The sequence below is a fragment of the Trachymyrmex septentrionalis genome, unplaced genomic scaffold, assembly GCF_001594115.1.
Source record: "Trachymyrmex septentrionalis isolate Tsep2-gDNA-1 unplaced genomic scaffold, Tsep1.0 scaffold69, whole genome shotgun sequence".
NCBI lineage: Eukaryota > Metazoa > Arthropoda > Insecta > Hymenoptera > Formicidae > Trachymyrmex > Trachymyrmex septentrionalis.
In genome coordinates this window covers 1,294,223-1,320,177 of record NW_017305873.1, presented here as the reverse complement: position 1 = coordinate 1,320,177, position 25,955 = coordinate 1,294,223, and the positions used below count along the sequence as shown (strand labels likewise).

Sequence of the window (25,955 nt, the reverse complement as noted above, 5' to 3'; positions counted from 1 at the left end):
TAGAATTTTAGATAATAATATGTGCAATGATGTTATCCTATTAACGATCGTTTGAATATTCATGAGATTAGCCCCTATGACGACGATTTATTCTGTAATTAACCGTGGGAAGCTACGTGAAGTTATTACTAATTAGCACTAATACGGTTTTATATATAATACCGATCGAAATATTATATGGTAAAATATATAAAATACGATCCAATATTAATCGCTATAGTAGGTGGCATAAAAATTATAATACTTGCTATATATTATACTTAACCTATTTTAGATTAAATATATTTTAATATGTATATAGCAAGTTGTATTAAAAAATTATACAAAGTATAATACATCAAACATATTTAACCGATTTTATAAAATTGTTTATAGAATGTTATAATAAAAAGTTAAAACTGCTAACACTAAAAAGCTTTTTATGCATTATGCTCTATTAAATTGTAAATTTATAATTATACGCTCGAAAATTATTTTACTTTCACGATAATGAAACCAATTTTAATAATTTTTTTACAACATTAGATATCTCAACAGAAATCCCTGTAATAAACTACGAAAAAAATTTAGTACTTTCAGCAAGAAACTGTTATTTAAAGCATTTTTTAACAGTTAATTTGATTTATAAAATAAATAAATTTAATTACTTCTATTTTTCTGCTTTGTTTATATTAATTAAAAAATTTAGATCGCATAAAATTATAGTTTTATTTAGTACTGCTTAATTAAGAATGTTTGTTGTAAAAGTAGAATTTTAATTCTTGTAGAACAAAACATTTTTTCTAGTGTAGATAAACGAATCGTAATAAGGATTGCAGATATGGTAATATTCGCAGGTATTTCTCTATAAAATTTCATGGCAGTAGTATAAAGGTTCGTTATGTATTAGACGCACGCAATACTCATTGGTGGAACATTGAACACATCTTATGGCTTTTTCTTTCGCGAGCGAGTCAATTGTCAACGTAACAATGGTCGACGGATTCGAAGACGGGGAAAATTCGCGCTTTGGGAGAGGATGGGATATCTTTCCGACGGATAAACGCCTCTATAAAAGGCCGTGAATGCTGGGTATTAGCGTCACTAAAGCGTCGTCTTGCGCCACCCTCGTGTAATCTCTGTCGAGATTACGACGTCCGTCTACGGAATCCTGTGGGAAAGGAACACTTCTTTCCACTTCCGGCGAAGTTTCTGCTCTTCAGCATATCGACTTTAGTCGACAACGATCGTATCGCGCATCGGAAACGGCAATTATTCGGATAACGATTATTGAGTTCTTTCCGCGTCGCTAATTTTATCGTGATGGGACGATATTTTCTTGCATACGACTAATAATCTATTAGAATCAAATTGATGTTAATTGCTCATACGTTCCACGATGAAACTCTTGTACCTTTCTTTTTGTTAAATTTAATTATCAGAAAACTGCAGCTGCTAAGAAAAATTCCTGGTTAAATATGAACGAACCAGAAGATGATCGTATCAATTAGAATTCTGGTTATCTCAACTAGAATTTAATAGATTTAATCTGAAAATTCTGATTTATCCATTTCCAAATAAAATTCCAATTAATTGTAGAAACTAAAATTTAACTTAGAAAAATAGAGGTGTAATTAACAATTTTTCTTTCACATTTAACTCTCAGTATTACTTAATACACCATACTTGATTTTTTCCAAAATAATTTTTTTTTGAAACTTTTGTTTATTTTATTGCTTACAACTTTTTTTTTATAAAGATACATACATTTTATAAAGTATGTTATATGTACATTTTATTATAGTATATTCTTTAATGTCTAACATTTCAAAATATGTAGATAGTTACAGTATGTTTATTTTTATGAAAGTTACAAGTAATCAAAGTTGGGTTAGGTATATGCCATACACGGTGTGTGTATCTTGTGACAAAACGGTATATGTACAGTGATTGAAAGACAAAATCCATTTTTAAATTCCACGTTTTAAATTAAAGATAAACAAATGTCTGTGAAAGCATCTTTGCAATATACATATATTCATGCGCTGCTGTATGAGACTCAAATTCATGCATTCATATTACTCGTTACATTTTTTATTTTACCTTGCGCTTTATTTTACCATGTGCTTCGAATGCAGGTTGACAATACTAACTTTCGTTTGCGCTCATAGAACACGTTTTGAAAATATCGCCACGTACTTCGGATACAGCTCGAATACGATCGTCGACGATATGAACAAACAAGTCACGCCAGCAACGTGGTGGCTTCGCACTTCGCTCGAGAACAAAGTGCGATGTGATTCGAGCTATCTACATAAAGATTCTCACGAAGCCTCGATTTTGCGCGATCGCCTCGAGATTTTATATATATACGATGTCAATCTCTGCGTAGCTTGCAGTCACACACAGTGCGACTGCGATCAAGATCGCGCGAGGTCACGTGTCACCGCGAAGCCGAGTAAATCAGAATATTTCGCCATGCGTCGAAGACGAGTCTTATCGAGATCGTTTATCGAATTTTCCCTACCGCGAAAACCCGTCTTCGCGAACGCGATCTTTTTCCGTACTAGCTACACCTTCCTGGAAGGGGAAGAGGAAGCACGAACGAATGGAACGTGTACCGTCGATCGGCATCGTCATTGTCAATGTCGTCAATAACCGAAGGCAATTCCCATACGACATCCGGTCGACGTATTGGGATGAGACTCGTTGACTTGTTTGCATTTACCTCGGTTGTATCGCGGATGCATCGAACCGGCAATGAAAGGGGAAAAGAGTGCTTGGCGATGCCGCGTCAGTCAAGTATAAAAGCTACTGCTATTGTTGCTGCTTCATTTCCTCCCTTTTTTTCCTTTCTCGTCATCGGCTTTATTCCGCTTATTGTAGTTGGCCAAGGCTAAGGTATGCGCGAAGCCTCTCGTGCAAAAGTACAATATTATACTCACAATTAATCAAAACTGATGTCTATAAAAGTGATTCATTTTAAGCTTAATAGGCAAATATTTTGAAAATATGCCATTTTATTCAGAAACATTCCAAATAAAAAACTGTATGGCGACTTTTCCTTTCTATACCATATAATTTCATGCCGCCATCTAGTATAATTTTTCTTTACGAAATTAAAAAACACATTGTATATAAATATTTATTTTTTTAAACAATATAAAGGTAAACAAGACTATTAAATGAATAAATCAAATACGTCGTAAGGCGGAGGTGTACTTGCATTCTATACTTCAAACAGGACGTTTCCGAATTTAAATAGTAGTTTTTATAGCTATAATTGAGGTTAACGCATAATTTTAAGCATAAGCGTTTTAAATTATAATTTTGCAACGTCAAAACTTGAAGTTTATAATTCATATTAAGATCTTGCATTTCGTAAAAAAGCATTAAATACAGTCGAGGCTGAATATTAACACCTAGTAATATTTCCATGTAAATTTGAAATACATCTTTCAATATAAACTACGTGTCGATTACTATCACAAATTAAAATAATAGTCGCACTAATTAAATTATACATCGACACCAACATTTAGTCGATAATAATGCTGCTACCCTAATAGCAGAATTATTGGCACAATATTGACCAAATATTGGCTCGATAAATCTCTAATATTTAACCAATGTATCGCCAGTGAATTATTACTAGGATAGTATTTTAAAATACCATAAAGAACTTATTGCAAGAAATGTTACTTCAGGATTCGAATTTATGAATTTTTCGACTATCTCTAATTTTTTTTTAATTTTACTACCTCGAATTTTTTTTAATTTTAAATTAAAAATGTATCATATTTTATATATGAACATGCATATTTTTTATATTACATTAATATGTAATAAATATTAAAAACGGTTGTGTGTTTAATTCTCGTAATAAAGTTATCCTCTTTAAAGATTCCTTCAAGCCACATTTACGACTTCAGCTATCAAACTGGAAAATATGCATATCGTTCACATGTCGGTTTTTCTGTTTACAGTGCCACCGGCGAAGCCGATAATCTATGATGCGAAGAGGCGAGACATGAGTAAACTCCTCGAGGCTTACCCGGAGGGAGCTGACCTGTTCCTGGTCTGCGAGGTGCATGGAGGTAAATGTCAATCATAATGTTAACATAACTTTATGTGCACTTTTAATAGTTGCTTTATGGAATAGTTCGAAAGAAGCATTTGCATATTAATGTTTAATTTTAATCATAAACATTATTATTAACAGTATTATATAATTTTGCAACGTCAAAACTAGAAATTTTTAATTTACAAGGCGTGCACTCGGTTTTATTATACTCGAGGAGCTTATCACAAAGCTTTGTAGCTAAACATAAATTATTTAGAGTACAGGATATATACACGATGAATATCTGATATTTTGGAATTATATTATGGAGAAATAGAAACGAACAGATACATATCTCTGGATATTTTTATTCTAAAAAGTTACTATACTTTTGTATGAACACCTTTAATAGTACGAAGGATTATTGAATCGAAATTCTATTTCACGCTAAATGCGCTGCAGCATGTCATTAGTTATATTGATATGGCGGTCATAATTCGACGCTTGGCACCTTGATAGAATAAACTACACTGAGGAAAAAAGTTGTTGAAAAAAAAAATTAGTTGATTCGACTAAATGCACACTGTCAAACAAATATTTATTTGTTTCAAACAAATACCATGTTTTAAATTACACGTGAGTTTGTTGATGTTACATAACTCACGTATATTTTACCTAAATACATAAATACTTCAACTAAAAAATCATTACGAATTCTAAACGCATTTAGTCAAGTTAATTGCGTTTTTCACTGGCAGAATTAGTGCGCACTCAGTGCACGTTAAAACTACTGTACAGCTGCTGTAATCTGAATGTAAAAGAAATATCTCAATTAATAAACTACCCAATGTATATTTTATCAAATATCACGATAAAATGTATTGAGGATTTTGCGGTTTAATTCGTTTCTATATTTTTATTCAATATACAGCTTTACGTCGATTTGTGTACAACGGCTTTAAAGTGCACTGAGTGCGCACTAGCTCGGCCAGTGAAAAACTAACTTTTTTCTCAGTGTACCTGAAAAAGTTGTACGTACAATATTTGGCGGACGTGTAAGCTCTAATGAGAAGAAGCTTTGTCTTATTCAAATACGTTATTGGGATGCAGGTGTGCAATTTATGGAAAGATAAACAGTTTTAGCATGTCCAGATAATTATCGGAACGCTCAGTGTCAGTTCATTAAAGAAAAATAATCCGATAATCATATTCTCTCTTAGAAACTTACAAGTCCGCCAAATGTTAGTTGTAACTTTTCCTGGTCATAGTTTGTTTCACTAAATGTGAATATTTTATGCGATTAAATTCATCGTCATTGACACATAACTAATGACATGCTGTAATGCACTTAGTGTACTTGAAGTGAAATAACGGCTCAAAATCCATTACCTATACTAAAAATCTTCATGTAATGTTGGTAATTTTATGTAAAGAATTTCTTGAATTATTCTTTAGAAAATAACTATCTAGAAATATACATATATTTTTTTTATTTCGCATCATTTCAAAGTATCAGAGATTTATTGTGTACACTCTGTGTGTATATTGTACACATAATTTGAGATTCGAAGAAAAAGGAAGGTATATAATGACTCCAATTTATGCTTTTCAATGACATATAATTAAAAAAAACGTATTATATCAGCTTTGCATTACTGAACATAACTCATGCCGATCAAAAAGTGTTCAGAGTCGGATTCCGATTCGCATTACCTCTGTGAATTCGCGGACAAACGATCAACGCGCGGGAATTGCTCGAGGAAACGACGAGAGGCGCAAATGTACGTCGTGCGTACCGAAAAATCCCATTTTGTCGAAGAACCGTGGGTATTCACTGGCGCGAGGCCAATTCCATTTAGAGTCCTCTACACAACGCACTCGAGGAAAACGCCGCGAGTTGGTGCGGCAGCAGGAGATGGGCCACGAGGCCGGGAAGAGCGGAGGAGAGCTTAAAAGAGTCGCTTTTTCCTGGTAGGCACCGAAACGACGCTGAAGCGACTTGTCGCGCGGCGGCCGAATCCATCCTGGACTTACGCCAATTTCGATCCCCGTAACTGCCACCGTTCCGATGCACTCGCCAGAAATCGTGCGCTCGCTTCCGTCGTCGTCGGAAATAAATTATCGCGATCGCGCCCGAAACCTTTACCCGCGGTGACTATGTCTTTAACCCTTTCAGGATTGAGCCCGTATAAAAGAAACATAACTTTTTATTTCCGTTGATCTTAGATGATTGTACTTTCAGGATGTATTTAGAAATTTCTTTTAAATTCTGGATAGAGAATAGTTTCGAATTCTGAACCGGTGTTGATTGTCGTCAATGCGCAGTAGTTTTGTTCTAAAAGTAACTTTAAGAGTACTTATTTTTTGACAGAACAACTACTTTATAAAGATTTCAAAATGATAACTTTTAGTGCGAAAGCTCACAGAATTAAATTCCGGTGTACTGAAAATATATCACGTGAAAATGTGAGAGCATCATATTTTACTTTTCGTCTTCTCGATAAAAATCTGTAGATGACGAAGCAAGAATACTTTTTATTTCTTTCTGCATTAACGTCTTACGGAAATGGTAAATGTAGGAAGAGATGAGAAGTTTGGTATCCAAGAAAAATCAAGAAAGAGAAGAGAAGGCGGAAGTGAACTCGTAGTTCGCCGCGTTGTTGTATAATCAACTTCTTGAAAAGTCGCCAAATTCGATTCAGGAATTTATACGCGAGCACCTAGCTTTTCCAACAATACACAGCATCTTTACCTAAGAACGTATTTTCAAAAGCATCTGATAAATTATTTAATTATTACTTATATCACTTGTAAACACAATTTGTTAGAGTAAAATAGGATGAATCTCATTCTAAAATGTATTATGATAGTATTATGAGCCACTCTTTCTCAAGATTAGAACAATTTTCACTCTTTAGAGTGAGATTTCACTCAAAAGAATTTAGAGAATTAATATAATGGGTATTAATATAATAATTTTGGGTCAAAATATTATCCCAATTTCGAGTCAAAAATTCCCCATTTTACGACATGAAAAATTGAATCGTAACCTTTTATGATTAGATTTTATATTATATTGTGAATTTATTGTTAGACAATGAAAATGATAGTTCTCTTGATAAAAATACGAAACAGTCGATGAAGCCGACGATGAACCGGGTCCGAAGGCTTGAAAAGGAAGCAAGTAGACAATGAAAAGCACGTTGGCAGAAGATTAACGTATAGTTGACTTCGTCGCCCTTGCCGGGCGCGATGAATCCGTTGGATTCGTGCCAATCTTCCCGTCGACATTGCCGAGCCACTATTTCCAGTTTAACACGAGCCTCGACCTGCCTCGACGTCGTCCGCCCTCGCACAATTCCATCGCGGGATTACGGATTGTTTCGAACTAAGTTTCATTTCCCGAGAATTCCCTACGCGAACTGGCTACCGCATCACGTCGGCAAACGTATATTGCGCTTCGATATCATTGAATTTCAAAATAGCGGATAAATAATTAATCGCGCGCTTCAACATTGGCTGCTGAAATACTTATTAGACTTCTGCAATCGCGGAGCATGTGGTAACATAATTTATAAGAAAGTAAACCGTTACAATAGAAAGAACAGTTTTAAAATATCTAAAAATTTGATTAGATACCGATCTGAAAATAATTTCGTCGGATTATAAAGTAATTATGTAAGAAACTTAAGCAATGTTACAAAAAGTTTTCGATATTTCAGCAAAATCGTTCTTTCCGCATATTTCTCGAGAAGAATCATTCTCGGAGAGTGAAATTATCGAGAGTCAATAAATCTCATTCCTTTCCGAATATCAATTTTTTATTTTCAATTGTAGTTCAATTTCTTTACGGATAGAATATTTTTGCTGAAATAAAAAATATTTAACTAGGTATGCTCAAGCTGGGTTGTTAGAATTTTAGTCGTCTAAAAAAACTTTTTGTAGCATTGCTCATCAGGCTTCAGTTTTTTACATAATTATTTTTATGGCCTAACAAAATTATTTTCAGACTTATATTTGCCTAAATTTTTTAATATTTCAGGAAAATAGTTTTTTCCGTATTTCATTTTTAGTCTTCAATCTTTTAAGATACATGTGATTTTTGTCTTGAGATTATAATGTAGCGTAACTATATCGAAACTGACAAAATATATATAGTCTCGATGTAAAATAACTCGATGAATCGGCGATTTCAGATATTTTTCAGGAATTTTAAGAATCAACGATTGCATTCGTATTTGACATTTCGCGCAGCATGACAATGATTTGAAATTATTGCACGTTCTAGGTCGTTCTCGTCTTTCTATCTCGCTCTTTTTATTATTGCGCTTCTATTGTTGCGTTTTCATGCGCTTCTTATTTATTATTACGTTTCTATTGTTGCGCCTGGTTGAGGATTTCCAGGACTTTGCGCGGTTCATCCAGCTTTCGTCACGAAACGTTTTTTCATCGTTAAAACGGAGGAGAATTTTCTCAGAATATTGTGTTCAATCTCACAATCTTAAACGAGGTACAGCTTCACAATCTTAACTGAAATACCTTCAGATATTAATAGTGGTATATTGTATCTATTGTAGAAAAATATTTTGCCTATTATATTTTATTTACCTCCTGATGATTTTTATGGCCATCCCTATGCAAGAGCGAGAAGATTTTTGAAATTACCTGGATAACATCATGTTTAAAATCGAGATATAACACATCATAAAGATATCTTTCAGACGTTATATCATGAGATGATATCTTTAATGAGCTTTCAACAACAGACCGTTAATGATAAATTAGAAATTAAAAGCGAGTTGTAAGCAAATCAATAGTGCGTTACAAGACAATAATAAGTCAGTAATCAGTGACTGCATGGAGATGGCTAAATTACATTTCTTACGATTTAAATTACGTTGTGATTGAAATCAAAAAGCAATATATATATTTGCAATCTTTATTGAAGATACCAGAACCTGACTGGCATAATCTGAAAAAACTGAACAACTTAATATAACTTATGGATGCAAGTTTTTAAAATTGATGACTTATCATTAGTATGATATGAGTGATGATTAACGATTTATTATAGAAAAAGTTTCTTAAGTTTTCTACAATAAGTCATTATTTAAGTTTTAATCTTAAGTCGTAAAAAATTGTCCAAATCATAATCGATTATTCTATTCACGTTCGACTGTTATTGGCCAATTTCTTGGCTTAAGACTTAAAGTTTGGTGTATTATCATTAGGAAGCCTATTACGTGTCAACTTTATCATACGGACATATTTACTATCTTGGTGACTTCCGTGTTAAAAAGCGTTGGTTGGCATATATTTAACCAATGTAACATAATTCCCTGGTCGCCGCAACGCGACGAGTTTTTACTGTCGTTGCAATTTCACCTTTCGCCGCGTTTCGGCGCCGAGCGGAAGCGCGCTCCTCGGGACAGGTGATTTGTCACACGGAAGCGAAACGAGCTCGCCTCGTCCGACTTGCCGCTGGAGTTTTTTCGCACCCGCGTACAGGTAGCTGATGACTTCGGGGCGGAAAGCTCGTGACGAAATGCGAGATGTGACAGAAAAGGAAGAGGGAGGCAAAGTAGTAAGAAGGGTCGCTGCGGCAACGGTTAAGCGGAAGACGCGACGGGCGAACTTTCAGCGCGCATTTGTACTCCCGTCTTTTTCCTCGCTAGCACGTTTCTCTTACTCTCGTTTCGTCTCTGCGATAGGGAAACTCATTCATCTGATCTCTTCGGGAACAGCTGATTGCTCGTATTTCTCATTCGCCGAAAAATACAGAGCGCCACTTGTTTGCACGACTTTTCCGCTCGTTGCTTCCTTGCGAACTTCGTCGTACTCTCTTGACTTTTAGCGTGCTTCTATTGCTTCTTTTTATAACATCCGCACTTAGAAACGTAATCAATTATCTTCTTTCGCCATTAAACGCTTTTATGATATCGAAACACGAGCTTGAATAAAAGACTCAATTTAAACAAATACAAAATCACATTTTGGTGAAAGGAGAGGCCACGACAGCCATTATATTCTTCTTTTGTGTTAATATAGTTTTAAATAAAACGTTTTATGAATTATATTAATTTAAATAATATTTTTCCAATGTAATAATATAATTTAAATAATAATTTAATGTTTTAGTTTTTCATATTTGATCTTAAAATTTCGCTTGCCTTGAGCCAATGGTCCCTTAACAAATTTGTATGCGCCAAGTAACAACGTTGTTATATCAATAATTAAATAACAAATTTAGAGACAAAAACAAAATACGAGTATATGTGCATCTGCACGTTTTGAAGCATTTGTACAAATATTTATTTGGTCAGGTACTGTAGACTTTCACGAGTTTATTTTCCTCTTTCGCGTCAATGAGCACGATAATTACACGTACCTTTTTGCAGACACTGCGAAAATCTCGTTCGCTCTAAACCGGCAAAACGAAAAGCCTCCGAATATAGTATATGTATAAATCATCGCATATTTAACACCTGCGTCGTAAAATATAATAAATCCACGCCAATTTCATAATGCAGCGTTCGCCGCCGCTGCGACAGTCTACGCACATTAAACGAAGGGAAAAAAGACTGGAAAAAGGATCTCCTCGCGGAGAAATGCGAATATTTTTGCGGCTTAATTCAAGGTTCTGCGGTATACGTTGAGCAGGAATTGTTGGCCGGTATATGAAAGGAAATAAAGCACGTACCCCGTGGGGAATACTGAAATTGTCATCTCGGAGAATATAACTCGTGCGCGAATAATAACCGTTCGATTCCTCTAGTTATTAATTTTTCATGTTTCAGAAAATAAACACTTTCAGTCAACATTAATAAAACGGTATCATATTTATTCTCTGAAAAAATTTCCAAGAATTTTGGTCGATTCCGACATTTGTTGACTATATATTTATACAAATTGTTTCAGGGATTTTATTTTAAAAACCTAAATTTTTTGACGAACATAAACACAGAAAGAACGAATTTTGCCAAAGTATCTAAAAATTTAGTTAGATAAAGATCTTAAAATAATTCTGTTAAACCATTAAAATAATTATGTAGAAGACTCAAGCAATGCTATAAAAAGTTTGTACATTCAAGTAAACATCTTATACCTATAATCACTTTAACAGTTGAAAATTTTTTTTCAGATTTGTAGCTGGTAAAATTTTTAGATACTTTAGCAAAATTGTTCATTCTGCGTAAAAAAAAAGTTACAAAAATAGTAACTATAATAATAATCATATCATTTAGGAGTGAAAGAGCAGAAATATTGTAATCTAATAATGCTCATTTATGGCGACAAACAATTTCATAAGGAAATATAACGACGCAAGTATATAATTCCGGCATTAATACGCAGAACATATAATTTAGTTTTAACGATCGCCATCGATTTAACCATGGCTCGGCGAGTTCTTCGAGCTGCTCACCTGGTCCGTAATCGCAGTTTATTCGCGGCACACGATTTAGCACAGCTACTCTACGAGTTCGGCGCAGCCGGTTTATCGAGCTAGCAACGTCAGCGAGAAATAAAGACCCTATTAATGCGAAGCGGGATTAGGGTAGCTCGCCCAAGTGCAGCTTCCCATTGCTCGCATCCTACAGCTCATGGTCGAATTTTCGGATAACGATTCGGGACATCGTTTTCGCCGTCAGACTTGTGCTTAGGCGAATATTACTCGTAGTTTCAAATTGTTACTTAGTTGCCCCTGAGGATGTCTTCGCGGATAAACCAAACTGGAACGTATGACTGACCTGGAGTATTCACACATGAATTCAAAATAGTAAAATGCAATATTTTATATCTCTTTATTACCGTTTAAACATTAAATCATACATGATAAAGCCTGTGTAGTGCATAGACACTTGCATCACTATAATATAATTTAATTATTTTTTATATTATGGAAGGAATAATTTCCTTGAAATAAAAATGCAACTAAATACATATTCAGATCTGAAAATAATTTTGTTAGATTATTAAAATAATTATATAGGAAATTGAAAAATAATGAGCAATACTACAAAAAATTTTTAGCAATCAGTTTGACCATCTTATAGGAATTTGATTGGACTATCAAATAATCATATATACATAATTATTAGTAGTCCATCAAAATTATTTTTAAATCTATATCTAACTGAATTTTTTTAATACTTAAGCAAAACTGTTCTTTTTGTATAATGACTCGTGCTACTATAATATAATTTTATTATTTCTAATGAGATCAGTCTTGTGGATATAAATTTCTTGGGTAATCAATTTATATTCTTTCTTTTATAAATCTCTTTTTTGAATATATTTATACATTATACAAATCACAATAGCTCACTATGTATTGGTTTTATTAAATGAAATTTTGCGCGAGTGCTATCAACGTGCAAGACCACGTTATCATTTCACATGAATGTCTTCAGTACCAGATACAATGCGGCAATTTTAGTGCGCCGAGTGGCTATGTTTGTAATGTCCTGTACTGACGTAAATCGCCTTCCGTCTTCCTTAATGTCACTATCCTTAGACGCCAACAAGGAACTACTACAAAAAGGGGATTGTCGCTTGTTACGTTTGCGAAGAGAAATGTATCTGAGAAGACAAGGTACAAAAACACAGGGTGCAAAGCTCGTGTTTGAGAGAATGGAAACGTCACGTTTTTTGAATGTTACGGAAACATATTTTTTTCAGAAATTAATGATATTATTCTAGTCTATATTTTTAATATACAAGTTTTTTTTTTAGGTAGATATGAACGTAGAATATCTATTTCTTTGGATAATTAATATATTATTAATATTATATGACAATATTATTGACTTTTAATACATATATGATAATTTTTTTTCACTACACTATTAATAATACATAATGTCCAATTATATCCAATTTAAGTTAAATCATTTCTGTAGGTCGTTAACTGCTCTTATTCAAAATGACAAAATGCACTATTAGATATTAAAGGAGTAATGATAACTCAATCTTTTAAATAATATTTTGTTATTTTTAACTTCCATGTGTGTTCAAAATGTAAATCAATCCATTTCTGTGATTAATTTCAATATAAACAATGTTCATATTAACGTATAAATTTAGTAAATATATAATGAACTAAATATATAATTTTAAGTGAAATTTAATACATTTTCTTGAGTTCAAATTATTTAATTCTATTATTTTAATTAAATCAACGACATATTGAATATATTCAGTGGACCTATAGAAATGATTAAAAGTAACTTAATTGTGTAATTTGATATTATGAATTTAATAGAGAAGTTAAACAGTAGAGTTAAACAATGTAACTCAAAAAATGCATTTTTTACTCAAATTTAATTTATTATTTATTAAATGCATACGTTAGTATATAGATGTTATTTATTTTAAAACTAATCACAGAAATGGAATGGATTGATTTACGTTCTGACGTACTCGTATATGGAAGTTAAAATAACAAAATGTTATTTTTTAAAAAGGTTAGATAACCATTGGTTTTTTGATATCTAACAGTATACGTATAATAGATTGTTCGTGTTCTGGTTTAATTTTCATCACTTTTACAAGTATATAAAAATGATTAAGTTAATTCTTACATTTTTTACATCCTTAGAAAATATTTATAAAGTCGTGCATTAAAAAAAGGAAAGAAAAGAGATCATTATTATTAATTTAGTCAGGTGCACTCCTGCTAAGGAAAAGTTCTCAAGAAAAGAAATACACAGGACACGAATGACCCAATTGTGTGTATACTAAGGATTAATATATGTATAAGACTGCTTTTCTTTTAGGAAACACTCACACACAGAAGATACAAGTGTCGTTGTATCTTTGTTATTCATTGAATACTGCATAGAACAACATTTGTGTCGACTATGTCTTTTACAAGGAAAGCAGCCGTAGTTATAATTTCATTAATATACAATGTTGACATAACTACACATATCTGCTCTTTTAGGCGAGACTGATAATTAATGACTGACGCGTCTAAAATACCTATTCTCTTTCCCTCCCGTTTCCTTGTGCTTGTCATCGATGCAACCGGATGACTCGGGCGAAGCGAAGCCACACTTCCGTCTTGCACAATGCGTTTCCGACACTTCAGCTAGGCCGAATGCGGCACTTTACGCGCAACAAGCAACTCGCCTACGGAGATCGCGAGAGTGGTTTGCAACGCGAATCCGAGTCGGACACAAAACGCGGCGGACAGCTCGAAAGGATGGCCGAAGCGGGATAAAATCCGACATGACACGCTTCTGTTTACCGTATACGCTGGGCTTGCATATGCAAAGCGAAACTTTCCACCCACTTTGTACAGGGCGTTTCATAAGCGCTGGCATGCGGTGTCACGCCGTTTTTCGCAGAGTGCAAAGAGCGGGTGAAATGTATCACTCGACACGTGTCGTTAGACATTGGAAGCTACATTTTTGTCGCTTTTTCAATTCTAAACTTTGTTGTCTGACGCACATGTTGTGTTGAGCATATTCTCGCATTATATGAATCTTTCGGAATTGTAATACAGACAACAAAAAGCATCCTTCAATTAACTGTAGAACATTTTATGTCATTATTTTAATAACAAATCGATTAATTATGTTTTAAATTAATAATTAATTAATATTACAGAAAAGCCAGATTGTCATTTTACATTGTACTTCCAAATGTACTTTTATGTTTAATTTTGAAAGAACCTGTATTAGAAGGTTCTCGCTCAACTCACGAGAGGATAGCAGCGATGGGCTTTAATTTACTTTATTGTGACATAAAATACTGTAAAATACATGTGTACCGTCCCTTACGAGCTGACCTCGTCGACCTCGTAGCGTCTCGTCGTTAGACCTCCGATATCCTCGCATACTATGCAAAAGGTATTCCTGCTGTAAGGAACGTTATAGGATGCAAGAGAAAATTCTCCGATTTATCCAAAGAAACTTGTTTACGTTTTAAAACGAGCTAATTTATGAAATTGGTCAAGGGATTATCGTCGCAGAGAGAATGTAAAATTATAAAGTTTTTTACACTAATGTTTCTTATTTTATATATACTAATATATATATAACATATATATATATATATATATTGGCAAAGATCATACTGTGTTAAATGTGAAAATAACGTCTGCTGTATACAATATTGTGAGAATTAACATGGAGAAAGTCAATAGTACCGACTTTACTGTCGAGTTTAACAACTTCTCTAAAAGTTTTTTATCTCTTAATCGAAGTAAGTTTTGAAGCAAAATAATTTATTGTTACATTTGCGTAATTATTTTCCTCTCAAAACGAAAATGCGAAACGACGAAACTTTGTAAATAAATCGAGCATTAATATTTTCTATTTTACGCGCGTCCTTGTGAGTGGCAAAGTTTGCGGTAATTCAGGCTTTGTTGGATTTGTACCTTTCATATTTGCGATTCTTAGCGGTAATGCTTCTTTCATTCCGCTTTGAGGTTTGCAAATGGCTGGGGCCAGGAAATCCGCGCAGTGTATCTTTGCAGAAATTCAAACTACATAACGCATTGACTGTAATTCCTAATATCAACAGAACTTTGGGTCGGAGTATTCCCTGGGGAACTACTGCGCAACGATGCTCAGAGATTTGCATTGTGCAAACGCTCTCTCTAAAAAGGAAACTTCGTGTCCGATCAGCGTAAATGGATATCTTCTAACATTATATTTATTTCGTCACGTTTATATATCTAATCCAGTTGCACTAAGTTTTGAACGTTTCATTACTCTTCAAATTTCTTAGAATAAGGTCTTATTCCAAAAAAGGAGTAAAATTTATTTTTTTTTTTCTAGAATGAATCTCAATCTAATAGAGTTAAGATCTGCCACTTTTATTCAAGAATGCAAATTTTCCACTCTTTCTCAATAGTGGCAGTATTTTAACTTTTTTGAAGTGAGATTTTACTCTAAGAAATTTAAAGAGTACATAGACATTATTAATGACGAATTAATTTTTCTCATTTTATACATTTTATATATTTTTGTCACACACACTGAAAGAAACGTATTTGCTATTTGTGATTATAATTGTGTAGTAATATAATTATGGTTAGGAGTTCTATTTTTATAGTTATTAGTGTTGTAATAATAATTATTTTATAGTAAATAGTTTTATCAAAAAAGTATATTAACCCCGGCACTGAGAATAACTACAAATCATAATCAAATTATGATAATTGCAACTATTTTTTCTTTCAAGTGCATTACAACACATTATTTTACTTCTCCCCCATAATTTGATTAACTTCAATAGCAAATATTAGTAATGTTAATAAAACTGAAATTTAACTTCCTGATTGATTGTTACCAAATTCTCATCGGATTTAAGAGCTGTTTGACTTTCCAAATGTAAATTACATGACTCACGTAGATTTTTACTATTCTCCCTTGAGGGAAATTTTCATTTGCAAATCTTGCACGCGAGCTGCAACGGGTTGTTTTAAAACTCAATTTGCAAAAACAATCAGTCGCAATCGCCTTAAGTAAATAAAAGCTTCACGGAAATGCTTTCAATGTAAAAATACTGATTCTTTCATTCTCGCGCTATGTAAAATAAAAAAAAAACCTCGTCGCGTATCGTCACGTGAAGTTCAACCCCCGAGTTTCTTCCCCAATCACGACGCTCTTGTGCTCGCCCGCGGTCGTCGTTGATTCAACGCGACCGTTGGAAATAATTGACCCCACTCTGCTCGTATTTCGAACATTCGCTGTAGCGTAAAGGCCTCGTGTTTTAATACTGGCTTTGCTGCAGGTATATTCTTCGAAAAGCGCTGGTGAAACACCACGACGCACTGGCCGCTCATTCTGCCGCGTATTGTTACCACACAATACACGGTGTATTTCCACCGGTGTGTTTCCAACGTGCCACGGCCACTGTCCGGCTGCTTGCATTGTCGGTACCGGGCGTTGCATCGAACGTAATTTTACAGCGTCACGGAGCAAAATGTTTGTTTTAACACGACCCAGCAGCCGTAACGCAACGTTTTTCCGTCCATCCCTCACTTGTCATCTCGCGGTGAAACGACGTTTTTATTCCCTCCCATGTATTTCGCGGGCACGTCTCGCGCATCCCGATTATGCTTTCGCCTTTATACGACCGTGAAAGGCGTGCAAGCTTTACACATGCTAATAATAAAGGGGAAAAACGTTGATTTGTCGAACAAGGGAGTTCGTTGAACTCGAAAGTTTGTCTCTTGGATGAATGGATACTCGATTGCATCCTATATTTGCGATGTATCGATTAGTTCAATTGGTGTTTTGAATGGCATAGTCTAATATCGGAGAAAAATGTAAAGTAATATGCGCTAGAATTCTAGTGAATTTTATGAAATTGACAGGTCCATGTTGAGACAGGCGCCTACTTACACAAAATTTATTTTATTTTTCTGATAAATGAGCGATCGTCGTATATCTCTATTGTAAAGTACTTTTTACGTTTTATAAAACAAATCAAACATTGTTTGTTTTTTGCTTACAGTTTTGAAAATAAAATGTACAAATAGCTATAAGGTAATAATTACTTAAATAGATTTACTATAATTATTATAATATATTTTTTATTACAGTTCCGATTTTTTTTTTCAATCAAATAAAATTTGTCATAAGTTTGACAAAAACAACCACAATACTTTTACTAGTCTTGTGAGATAAAAATGAATTCAATCATTTTTCTCCGTGTTCTGTTAAATTTAAATTTATTCGTAGTTTATTACAGGGTTACTTTTTTATCGGTTTTAATTTGATTGGTTTTAATTTGATACACCTTTTCCCACGTAATAACGATGATACAATCCACAATAATGCGCATTTATTCTCATAACTTTTGTGTGATTATTGCTTCCATTTGTTTCATCGCGATATTCACCGTATCGCGCGAGTTATTCAGCGGAAAAGTTATTGGGGTTGAAACTCGTAAAACGATGAGGCAACGCCCGGGAAACAGATATTCGCGCCGCGAAAGTATCTGCAAATATACTCGGAACCGTTGTTTTATGTTTCTTAACGAGAACGAGCGAAAGCGATCCTGGAGATGCGTTTACGCGGTTACAGTATTTAAAACGCCGTAACGTCATAAAAATACGCTGCAACAGTGCCGCGACAAGGTACGGTAATGGCTTTAGTTCGCGACGACTTTTAATACGAGATTTTCTGAGTGCGCGCGATCCAGCACAGAAGTCGTGATAATCGTAATAACCTGCGCCACTTTATTATTCGGCACGCATAAATGTAATTTAAAGCAGTCGAATAAAAAGAGTACTCGTAGTTATACGCATTCTATAACAAAAATATTGAAACGAAAGTGAAAATAATAAATGTCCAGCGGTCCATTAGAAATAAAGAAAAATTTATTTAGCTTTATCTGCGAAAAGCTTTATTCGTGAGGAGATCTCAGTTTTCATTAACTTATTCATTAAATTATTGGCGTTCGATATTCTTTCTCGAGAGAGAACTTATGATCACTTACTGTACACGCTATGTTTCATATATTATATCTGTGAGAGATTCGTTCTAAAGCGAGTTCACTGTGAAACGCAAGGAAACGGATGGGCAAAAGCCCTCCGAGGTACCACCGACAGAATATATTTGTATCCTGTGGGAAGACAGGAAATTATTCCACGGGGAACAATAGGAGCGATGGTCTCGATGGCGGAATTAATTATGGTGTAGGATTTAATGAACGCGCTTATTATCGCTCTCTTTTTGAGACGGAGTTATCTCGCGGCGAGATAATGCGGAAGTGCCGTCGCGACAGGAAGGAAGTCGCGAAAACGCACGATATTATTCTTGAATATGAATTATAATACGGTGACAATTTCTTTGCGAAACTCATCGAGCACGTATGTCAGCGTTTTTAAAATCAAAATTTCTCCATCATTTTAAAGATTTTTCCGCAGGTGAAATTTTAGTGGATTTTTAATTTTTATTTTGGATTTTCTATTTATTATTTTGTAAAATTGATAAATTGTAATTCATATAAAAGTTATATACATTTAATTATTCATGTAAAAGTAATATGAAATTAAAATCATATAAAAGACAGATAATTTATATTAAAAAAAAAACAATGAAAACGTATAATTTAACGTATAATATTATATATTATATATAAAAAAGAAACCTATAAAAAAGAAAATTATGAATTGACGCGCATTGAGAAATATCTTTTAAAATTATCACTTTTTTATTGACATCTTGATACGTATGTACTGCTTATTATTGTACGTATTAATTAAAAGCTTTCCTCATTCAGCAATAGACGCATTTCCTGAACGCGCAGAGTAGCTTCAACGACGAAGAGTCTGTTCATTTCCTGGTTATTGTTTAATAAACGTGTACTCCGTGGAAATTAATGCGATTTCAGTGCATTGTGCCCGGGAAATTAACGCGATTGTAGATAATACGTATTCCGCCATAACGCGCACGTAGGATTACCTGTTTGTTTCTTTCTGTACTTCCGGCATTCGTTTGTTATGCTCATCCGTACTCTGTATTTGATAAATTATTTTAAGCTTCAACTATTCTATACTATCGTAAAGCTTGTCTCGCAAAATACGCAAATCCGTGTCATCCGCGCATTAAGAACAGTGAGAGGACAAACATTTACAGTTGTTCCAGCGCTGCAGGTAAACGTAGAATAAACTGCATCAGCAGTTCTGCGTCACATACGAATTCAAATTCTTGATGTGACACAAATAACAATTTTATACAAGTGTCTTAGTTTAGAACAACTATTGTTTTTTTTCAATCTTAGGGATCGTTTTTACACGAATAATTTGTTATACACAGAAAGAAATTATATTGTACAACATTAGATCTAATTGGAAATAATCCTGTTATTTCGATAACAATATTAACGAAACTAATACTTGTGTTATTAAAACAAAATATTCTAAATTGCATGACGTATTAAATAAAACTTCAAATTAAACTTCTTGTAAAATAGAGAATTTTTTCGAAATTGAATATAAAAATAAAAACTGTCATCTGCCATAGCTATAGTTTTGATGGCTAAATCAAGGAAATTCAATCGCAAACATTTGCCGTTTATCTTTGTTCAAATAACTTGTAGCTGAAAAATAAATATGCAAGTTGAAGAGATTTCATCTCAAAGTGTAAGATCTAGGAAAATCAATAAAATTTTTAACGCATAATAAATTTGAACATTATATGCTGGACATTGATTGCGTAAATTTCAATCTTTGGATTATTAATGTAGAGCTCTAACTGAGAGCAAATAGCCATTCCTAATTATTACGTTCTAACTATCAATATCAATGATCACGGCTTTCGACAAGATGTGTACGTGATGTGCAGACGTCTCTTTGATTGGATAGATATCCAATCATGTAGACAGCTAGGAGAGGCAGTCTGTCTGTGAACTAGATAGATAGATGGTTCATCTAGAATAACTGTTGATTAGGCAACGGGTATGTCTGTTATACCGAAGCTTTCAATAGTACATAGCCTTGTTTGCTTGAGCAACAGTACTATTTGCTACAAGGCGCCTTCGCGCGATATCAAGAACATAATTTAATATTAAAATTCTAAAATTTTGCAGCTTTATATTTACTTCTTGAATATTTTAAAATTAGAGTCTCTTTTAAAAAACTGTATATAAAACTTGAAAATCTTTATATAAAATTTAAAAAAAGATTAACATTTGTAACTACATAAAAAGTTTTTGTTGGAAATAATATATAAATATTTTTTATTATAATATAATAATAGAATAATTTAGAATATTTTTTATTGGTAGGAAAAACTGTTGAAAAAACATTTTACTAAAATATTTCATACTTTTATAAAATTAGTATTTTACGTGCATCACGATTTTATATTAAAATTACAAAATTTATCTCGAATATTCTTAAAATTCTATCAAATACAATATAATCAGTTTCAGATGGTTTTATTGTCGGAATTGATTTGTATAGATATATTCTCGGTTCAGGTTTACCATTGCCATTCGCAAGTATTCTCTCTTGGCAGACAATTCTCTATAGTCTCTGTCTGATAGTTTACTAGTTTCCTTACATCCCAAGACGATAAGGTGTACCTTGCTAATTAGCCAGTAGTAAACTAGTGACGTGCGGTGCCTTCGATACGTTTCCACGGGCGCGTATTTACCTCAGTAGCGCGCACTTTCATCATAATTAGTCGTAACAGTCGGCGGCGGTGAGCCACAGGTAGCGGTCTCTCGAGAATGCGAGATGTGAAGTACCTCTGTACCGTTGTTTTGCCGAATGGGACCCGTCCGTCGTTGTGATTGACGGTGACATCCACGTCGCGGCTCTTGGGACGTGTCACTCGAATTATCCCCACTATCGACTCGCTTATTGGCAGAGAAATAATGACAGACGTCGTCCCCAGTATCGATACGGTCCGAATCTTTTTCAGTTTCGAATCGACCGTTACAGTTGTAATATGACGAGCTTGTCGAATATCGAGCTGTGCTAATTGAAATTTGATAAGGAAGTTTAACAAGTCTTGAAAGGCTTTTAAACGAACTCATAAACTTATCTTTAGCTCCTAATTATATAATGAAAATAGAGGAAATATTTAACTTTCTCTCTCTATTAGGTGTTCTCAATACGTACAATTAGAAAAGTTATTTTGGAGTGCAATCGAATAATTATATATGTGTTTTTATATGTATGTATAGCAATATGTGATATTTATATGTATAGAGATTACATTTAGAAATTGTAGAAATTAAATTATTAGGAATATATAGACTACATTTCCTAGAATTTTGTATAGGATATTTTTTAATTAAACTTTAAGAAATTGTATTTATTAAAATTTTATTTTGTTCATTAATTTTGTGCAGTACTACTGCACTGTGTGTTAAATAATCTTTGAACTAATCTTTGAATTTCTTAAATTAAATAATATTTTATTTGTACTTTTTAATTGTGTCAAAATTTAGAACATTTAATTTAGAATATGTGATTAGCATGTGAAACATATAAATCAATCATGGACTAATTAACTCATCTCTGTGATTGAATTGCTTAGTTTCAAAGTAAATAACATTGATATTAACGTATGTATTTATTATTAAATGCATACAATAAATTCATAAATTTAGTCAAGTTTAATACATTTTTGGAATTAAATTGTTTAATTTTATTATTTTAATTAAATTAACAGCATATTGAATAGGAGCAGTAGTGACCTAAGAATGATTAAAAATAATTCAAATTAAGTATAATTTGACATTTGATCAGTGAATTTAACAATGTGGTTTTATTTACAATTATTACACTTGCAACTATTACTTTTAATTACTCAGGACATCTTTATTTCAGTTCTTTATATAATATGTTCCATATATTTTGCCGATTACGTTCGCTGTAATCTCGTTGCTACATTTTGGATAATTAAATCTCAGATAATCTGCAATTTTAGCATAACACCACACATTGTTCCGCTTATGCTCTTCTAACTATAATTTCATTTTATCTGCGCAGGTAAACCTAGACCGCAAGTGTCGTGGTATTTGGAATCGCAAATCATCCATGCATCTACCGAGGTTCGAGAAACGCAAGGGTCAGGCGGCGAGACCAACGTCGTAACCATCAGCAACGTGACTGTGAAAGCTCTCACGAGGAGGCATCATCACGCCAAGCTGTCCTGCCGAGCGAATAACACTCAATTAGCGTCGCCACCCACCACCACCGTTGTCATAGAGCTTAACAGTGAGTGCGCTCATTCCAATTAACGTTAATTGCACGCGACGCAACATGATGCCGCGTCGACCTTTGCTCTTTTCTGGAATGAATTTTTTTTTTGCGAGATACACAACCTAATCAGGCTGCAGGCGTTGCTTCTTTATTGGCGAGAACGAGAAAATGAGAAAGATAAACTTAGACGTGAAGGAAATAATTAGTTAAAATAAATATTTTTAATTGACTGTGTCCATAGCGACAAAGAGCTCTCTCCACTCTGTCTCTCCATAAAAATAGCCCGAATTTCTATAGCGCATCAAAGCTTCGTTCGAACGCAGTTTACACGACACAAAAGGAAACTGTGGTTTTCACGCGTAGAGGTTCTTTATTCGCCTGTAAAATAACAACTGTGAATCACTGGCTCGCATGCTCGACTATTACGTAAAAAAAAAAAAAGGTATCGAATATTTTCTCGGGAAATGTCTCGAATTTTCCGAATAGCCGCGGAACAAGTTACCCGCGTTATGAATATGCAAAAGATCGTCAATTTCGACGCTGCGCGATACTTTCGATTCCTGTTTCCCTCCACCTTCCTTCCCCGTTCCATGTATGTATCAGTATCAATATTTTCTCGCTGCGAAAGAGGGCAGAACGAATATTTAACCGGCGCGTGATCCGATTTGTCTGGCTGTGATCTTTTTTTTTTTTTTACTCGACTCGAAAATGAAAGCGGACTCTCGGCGAAACGAAATTGAAACATTTTTCATCGATTACAAGGGTAGGAGGGCGACAGTGAGAATTTCAACGAGAAAAAGGGGACGAGGGGGTTAACAGCGCTGGGGTTTCGTACCCTCTCGTCGAAAAGCAATCAACCCCACGATGTCATTAATAACGCCACTTCCGGAATCACTCTGAAACGCGACGAATCGCATGGCGCCGGGTAACATGCCGCGGTCGCGACAGCGTTCGATTAATCTCCATGACAAACAGAGGTAGGAAGGAAATATACGTATCCCTCCCCGCTTCCTTTATTTTCCTTTAACCCAGAAAACGGTAGCGACTGAGGAAAATTGCGATTCGAGCGATTTTCTTTGGTCGCAAGATCGACCCGGGACGAATATTCGTTTGCAATTATTTCGAAATGTAGAGGAGTCATAATGAAAAGTCCTTTTGCCTGCGAGATTGTAATACGTCGCTATAATTACATGCGAAAGCCATTCGTGCCGGTGACTTGAGGGTAGATGTGGTGAAATTGCTATCAAGCTTTTATGCTTTATACTCTTATACATTTGCGCGTATTTAACGTCGAGCTTTATGCTAACAATATTATTAAAATATTATTTTTTGAAAAAGATATTATTAATATTATTTGTTTATTAATATTTATTTTTCCAAATTTTTTATAATTTGAATAAGTCGAATATTATGCACTGCACATTTTTATTTCTTAATAATATTCTTCAGTAGACATTACTAAGATATTTTCCGATCTGAAAGTTTTGAAAATTAAGAATATTGTGAAAAAAGATCTAACCCGGTTATTGAAAAAATACGATTCGAGTGTTACGTTTCCATTCGGCAATGCAGCAACGTACACGAGTATCTGATAGCGTGTACCTGGCTTATCAGATTTCACCTGGACTCTACTGCGTTTCGCAAAAATAGATTTTTTTAAAAACCGGACGACGCACGAAATGAAAAATCCTTCAATTTTCTCATCGACTAATTGACCATCAACAGTTCGTCAAAGGACAACCGGAGGGTCATTTTAATTGATCGGCGCGAAATAATTCCTGTCGGATTTGACGATTGAAAATGGACGGCGGTTCAGGCACAAACAGATTGCAGCCATTCACGTGTGATATCACACTCGTTCCTGAAAATTTAAAACTGCCGCTCAGACCGAATTATTGCTCACCCTATGTGTGCATATACCGAAATAATTTGATGATACGTTCTTCGCGTATTCAATGCTCTATAAATTATTTGTCTTCATTCAATTTTGAAACGATTTTTTTTATGTCAAAGTTTAAATTGAGACTTCGTGAAATAAAATTAAAAAATTGTTTAATATTTCAGTGAGCAAAGTTTTAAATTAATCTATACGGAAAGATCGATTTTGCTGAAATATTTACAATATTTGCTGATTTGAAAATAATTGTGTTGAAGCGTAAAAATGTATAGGAAATTCAAGATATGGTGAGAAAAGGTTTTTATATTTTATAATTTATGAGCGTCCTACAATTATTATCAAATTTGTATTTAACTTTTTTTTTATACTTTAGCAAAATTGTTTTTTGTATATATAACGAAATTGTCTATTAGCTTGACAAGTAAGATATAATGAATTATTCACGAATATAATTCATAATGCAACAATTCTTAATTGTCATTGTAATTGATTATCTGCCCTCTTTTTTTTTTCTTTTCTTCGCAACTTTCGATCAGGGATAGCTGCTTTATATTTCCGTATAGTACGTATTTTTAGATTTTATCTAATATATCCTTCTTCCGCGTCATCCTGATGGTAGTTGCGCGAGGATGGAAAATTAATATTCATAATTGTATAAGCAGCATGGTGGCTCATCGGCACAGCCGAGATTCATTCGACAAGAAACTTACGCACCAAACAAACAAGTTTAAATTAAATCGCCGGAAGCTGCCAGCTTCGAGCCGGAGAATATACGGAAATCCGAGGAAGAAGGCTTGTCATAAATTGCCTTAGAGGCTACTTACGTGTGACGTAAAATGTTCGAGTGTAAACCAGAATCGTGCACTATTGATTGTGGAATATTTGAATATTTCAAACATTCTCCTTTTTTTAACCCTGATAAGTGTTTTGCTTTTATCTTTCATAACTAAAAATATATTTCTTCTTATGAGACATTCTGGTTTTTTTTTCTTTATTCGAAGCCATCGATAATTGTTCAAAGAACATTAATGAGGATTATTAGTCATACATTTTAAATATTGAAATTCTGTAACAAGTGGATTGTTATCGATTGGTCATTATTTCAAGCGTTCTGGAATTACAAGAACAAATTATATAAAGAAATAAAAGATAGAACATGGAATAATTTTTAAAAATTGATTTTAAATAATCCAATTATAGACGATTTCAATAAGAATACTAACGGAATTGAACGGACTTCATAGCTTACAATTAAAAATCATATATCTCATTTTCAATCTATTATCTTTTCCAATATTATCAAAATTATTACTAAAAATTATATATATATACATATA

At 33.8% G+C, this 25,955-nt stretch overlaps 1 protein-coding gene across 1 annotated transcript in view; it reads left to right on the top strand.

The window, feature by feature from the left end:
• The window catches only part of LOC108753387 (protein turtle-like), a 236,711-nt gene that overhangs the window by 95,049 nt on the left and 115,707 nt on the right, over positions 1–25,955 (top strand). The window contains exons 4-5 of the mRNA XM_018494922.1: positions 3,966–4,076; positions 22,509–22,736. Of these exons, the coding sequence (XP_018350424.1) occupies positions 3,966–4,076; positions 22,509–22,736 (339 nt within the window). The remainder of the gene's footprint in view (positions 1–3,965; positions 4,077–22,508; positions 22,737–25,955) is intronic.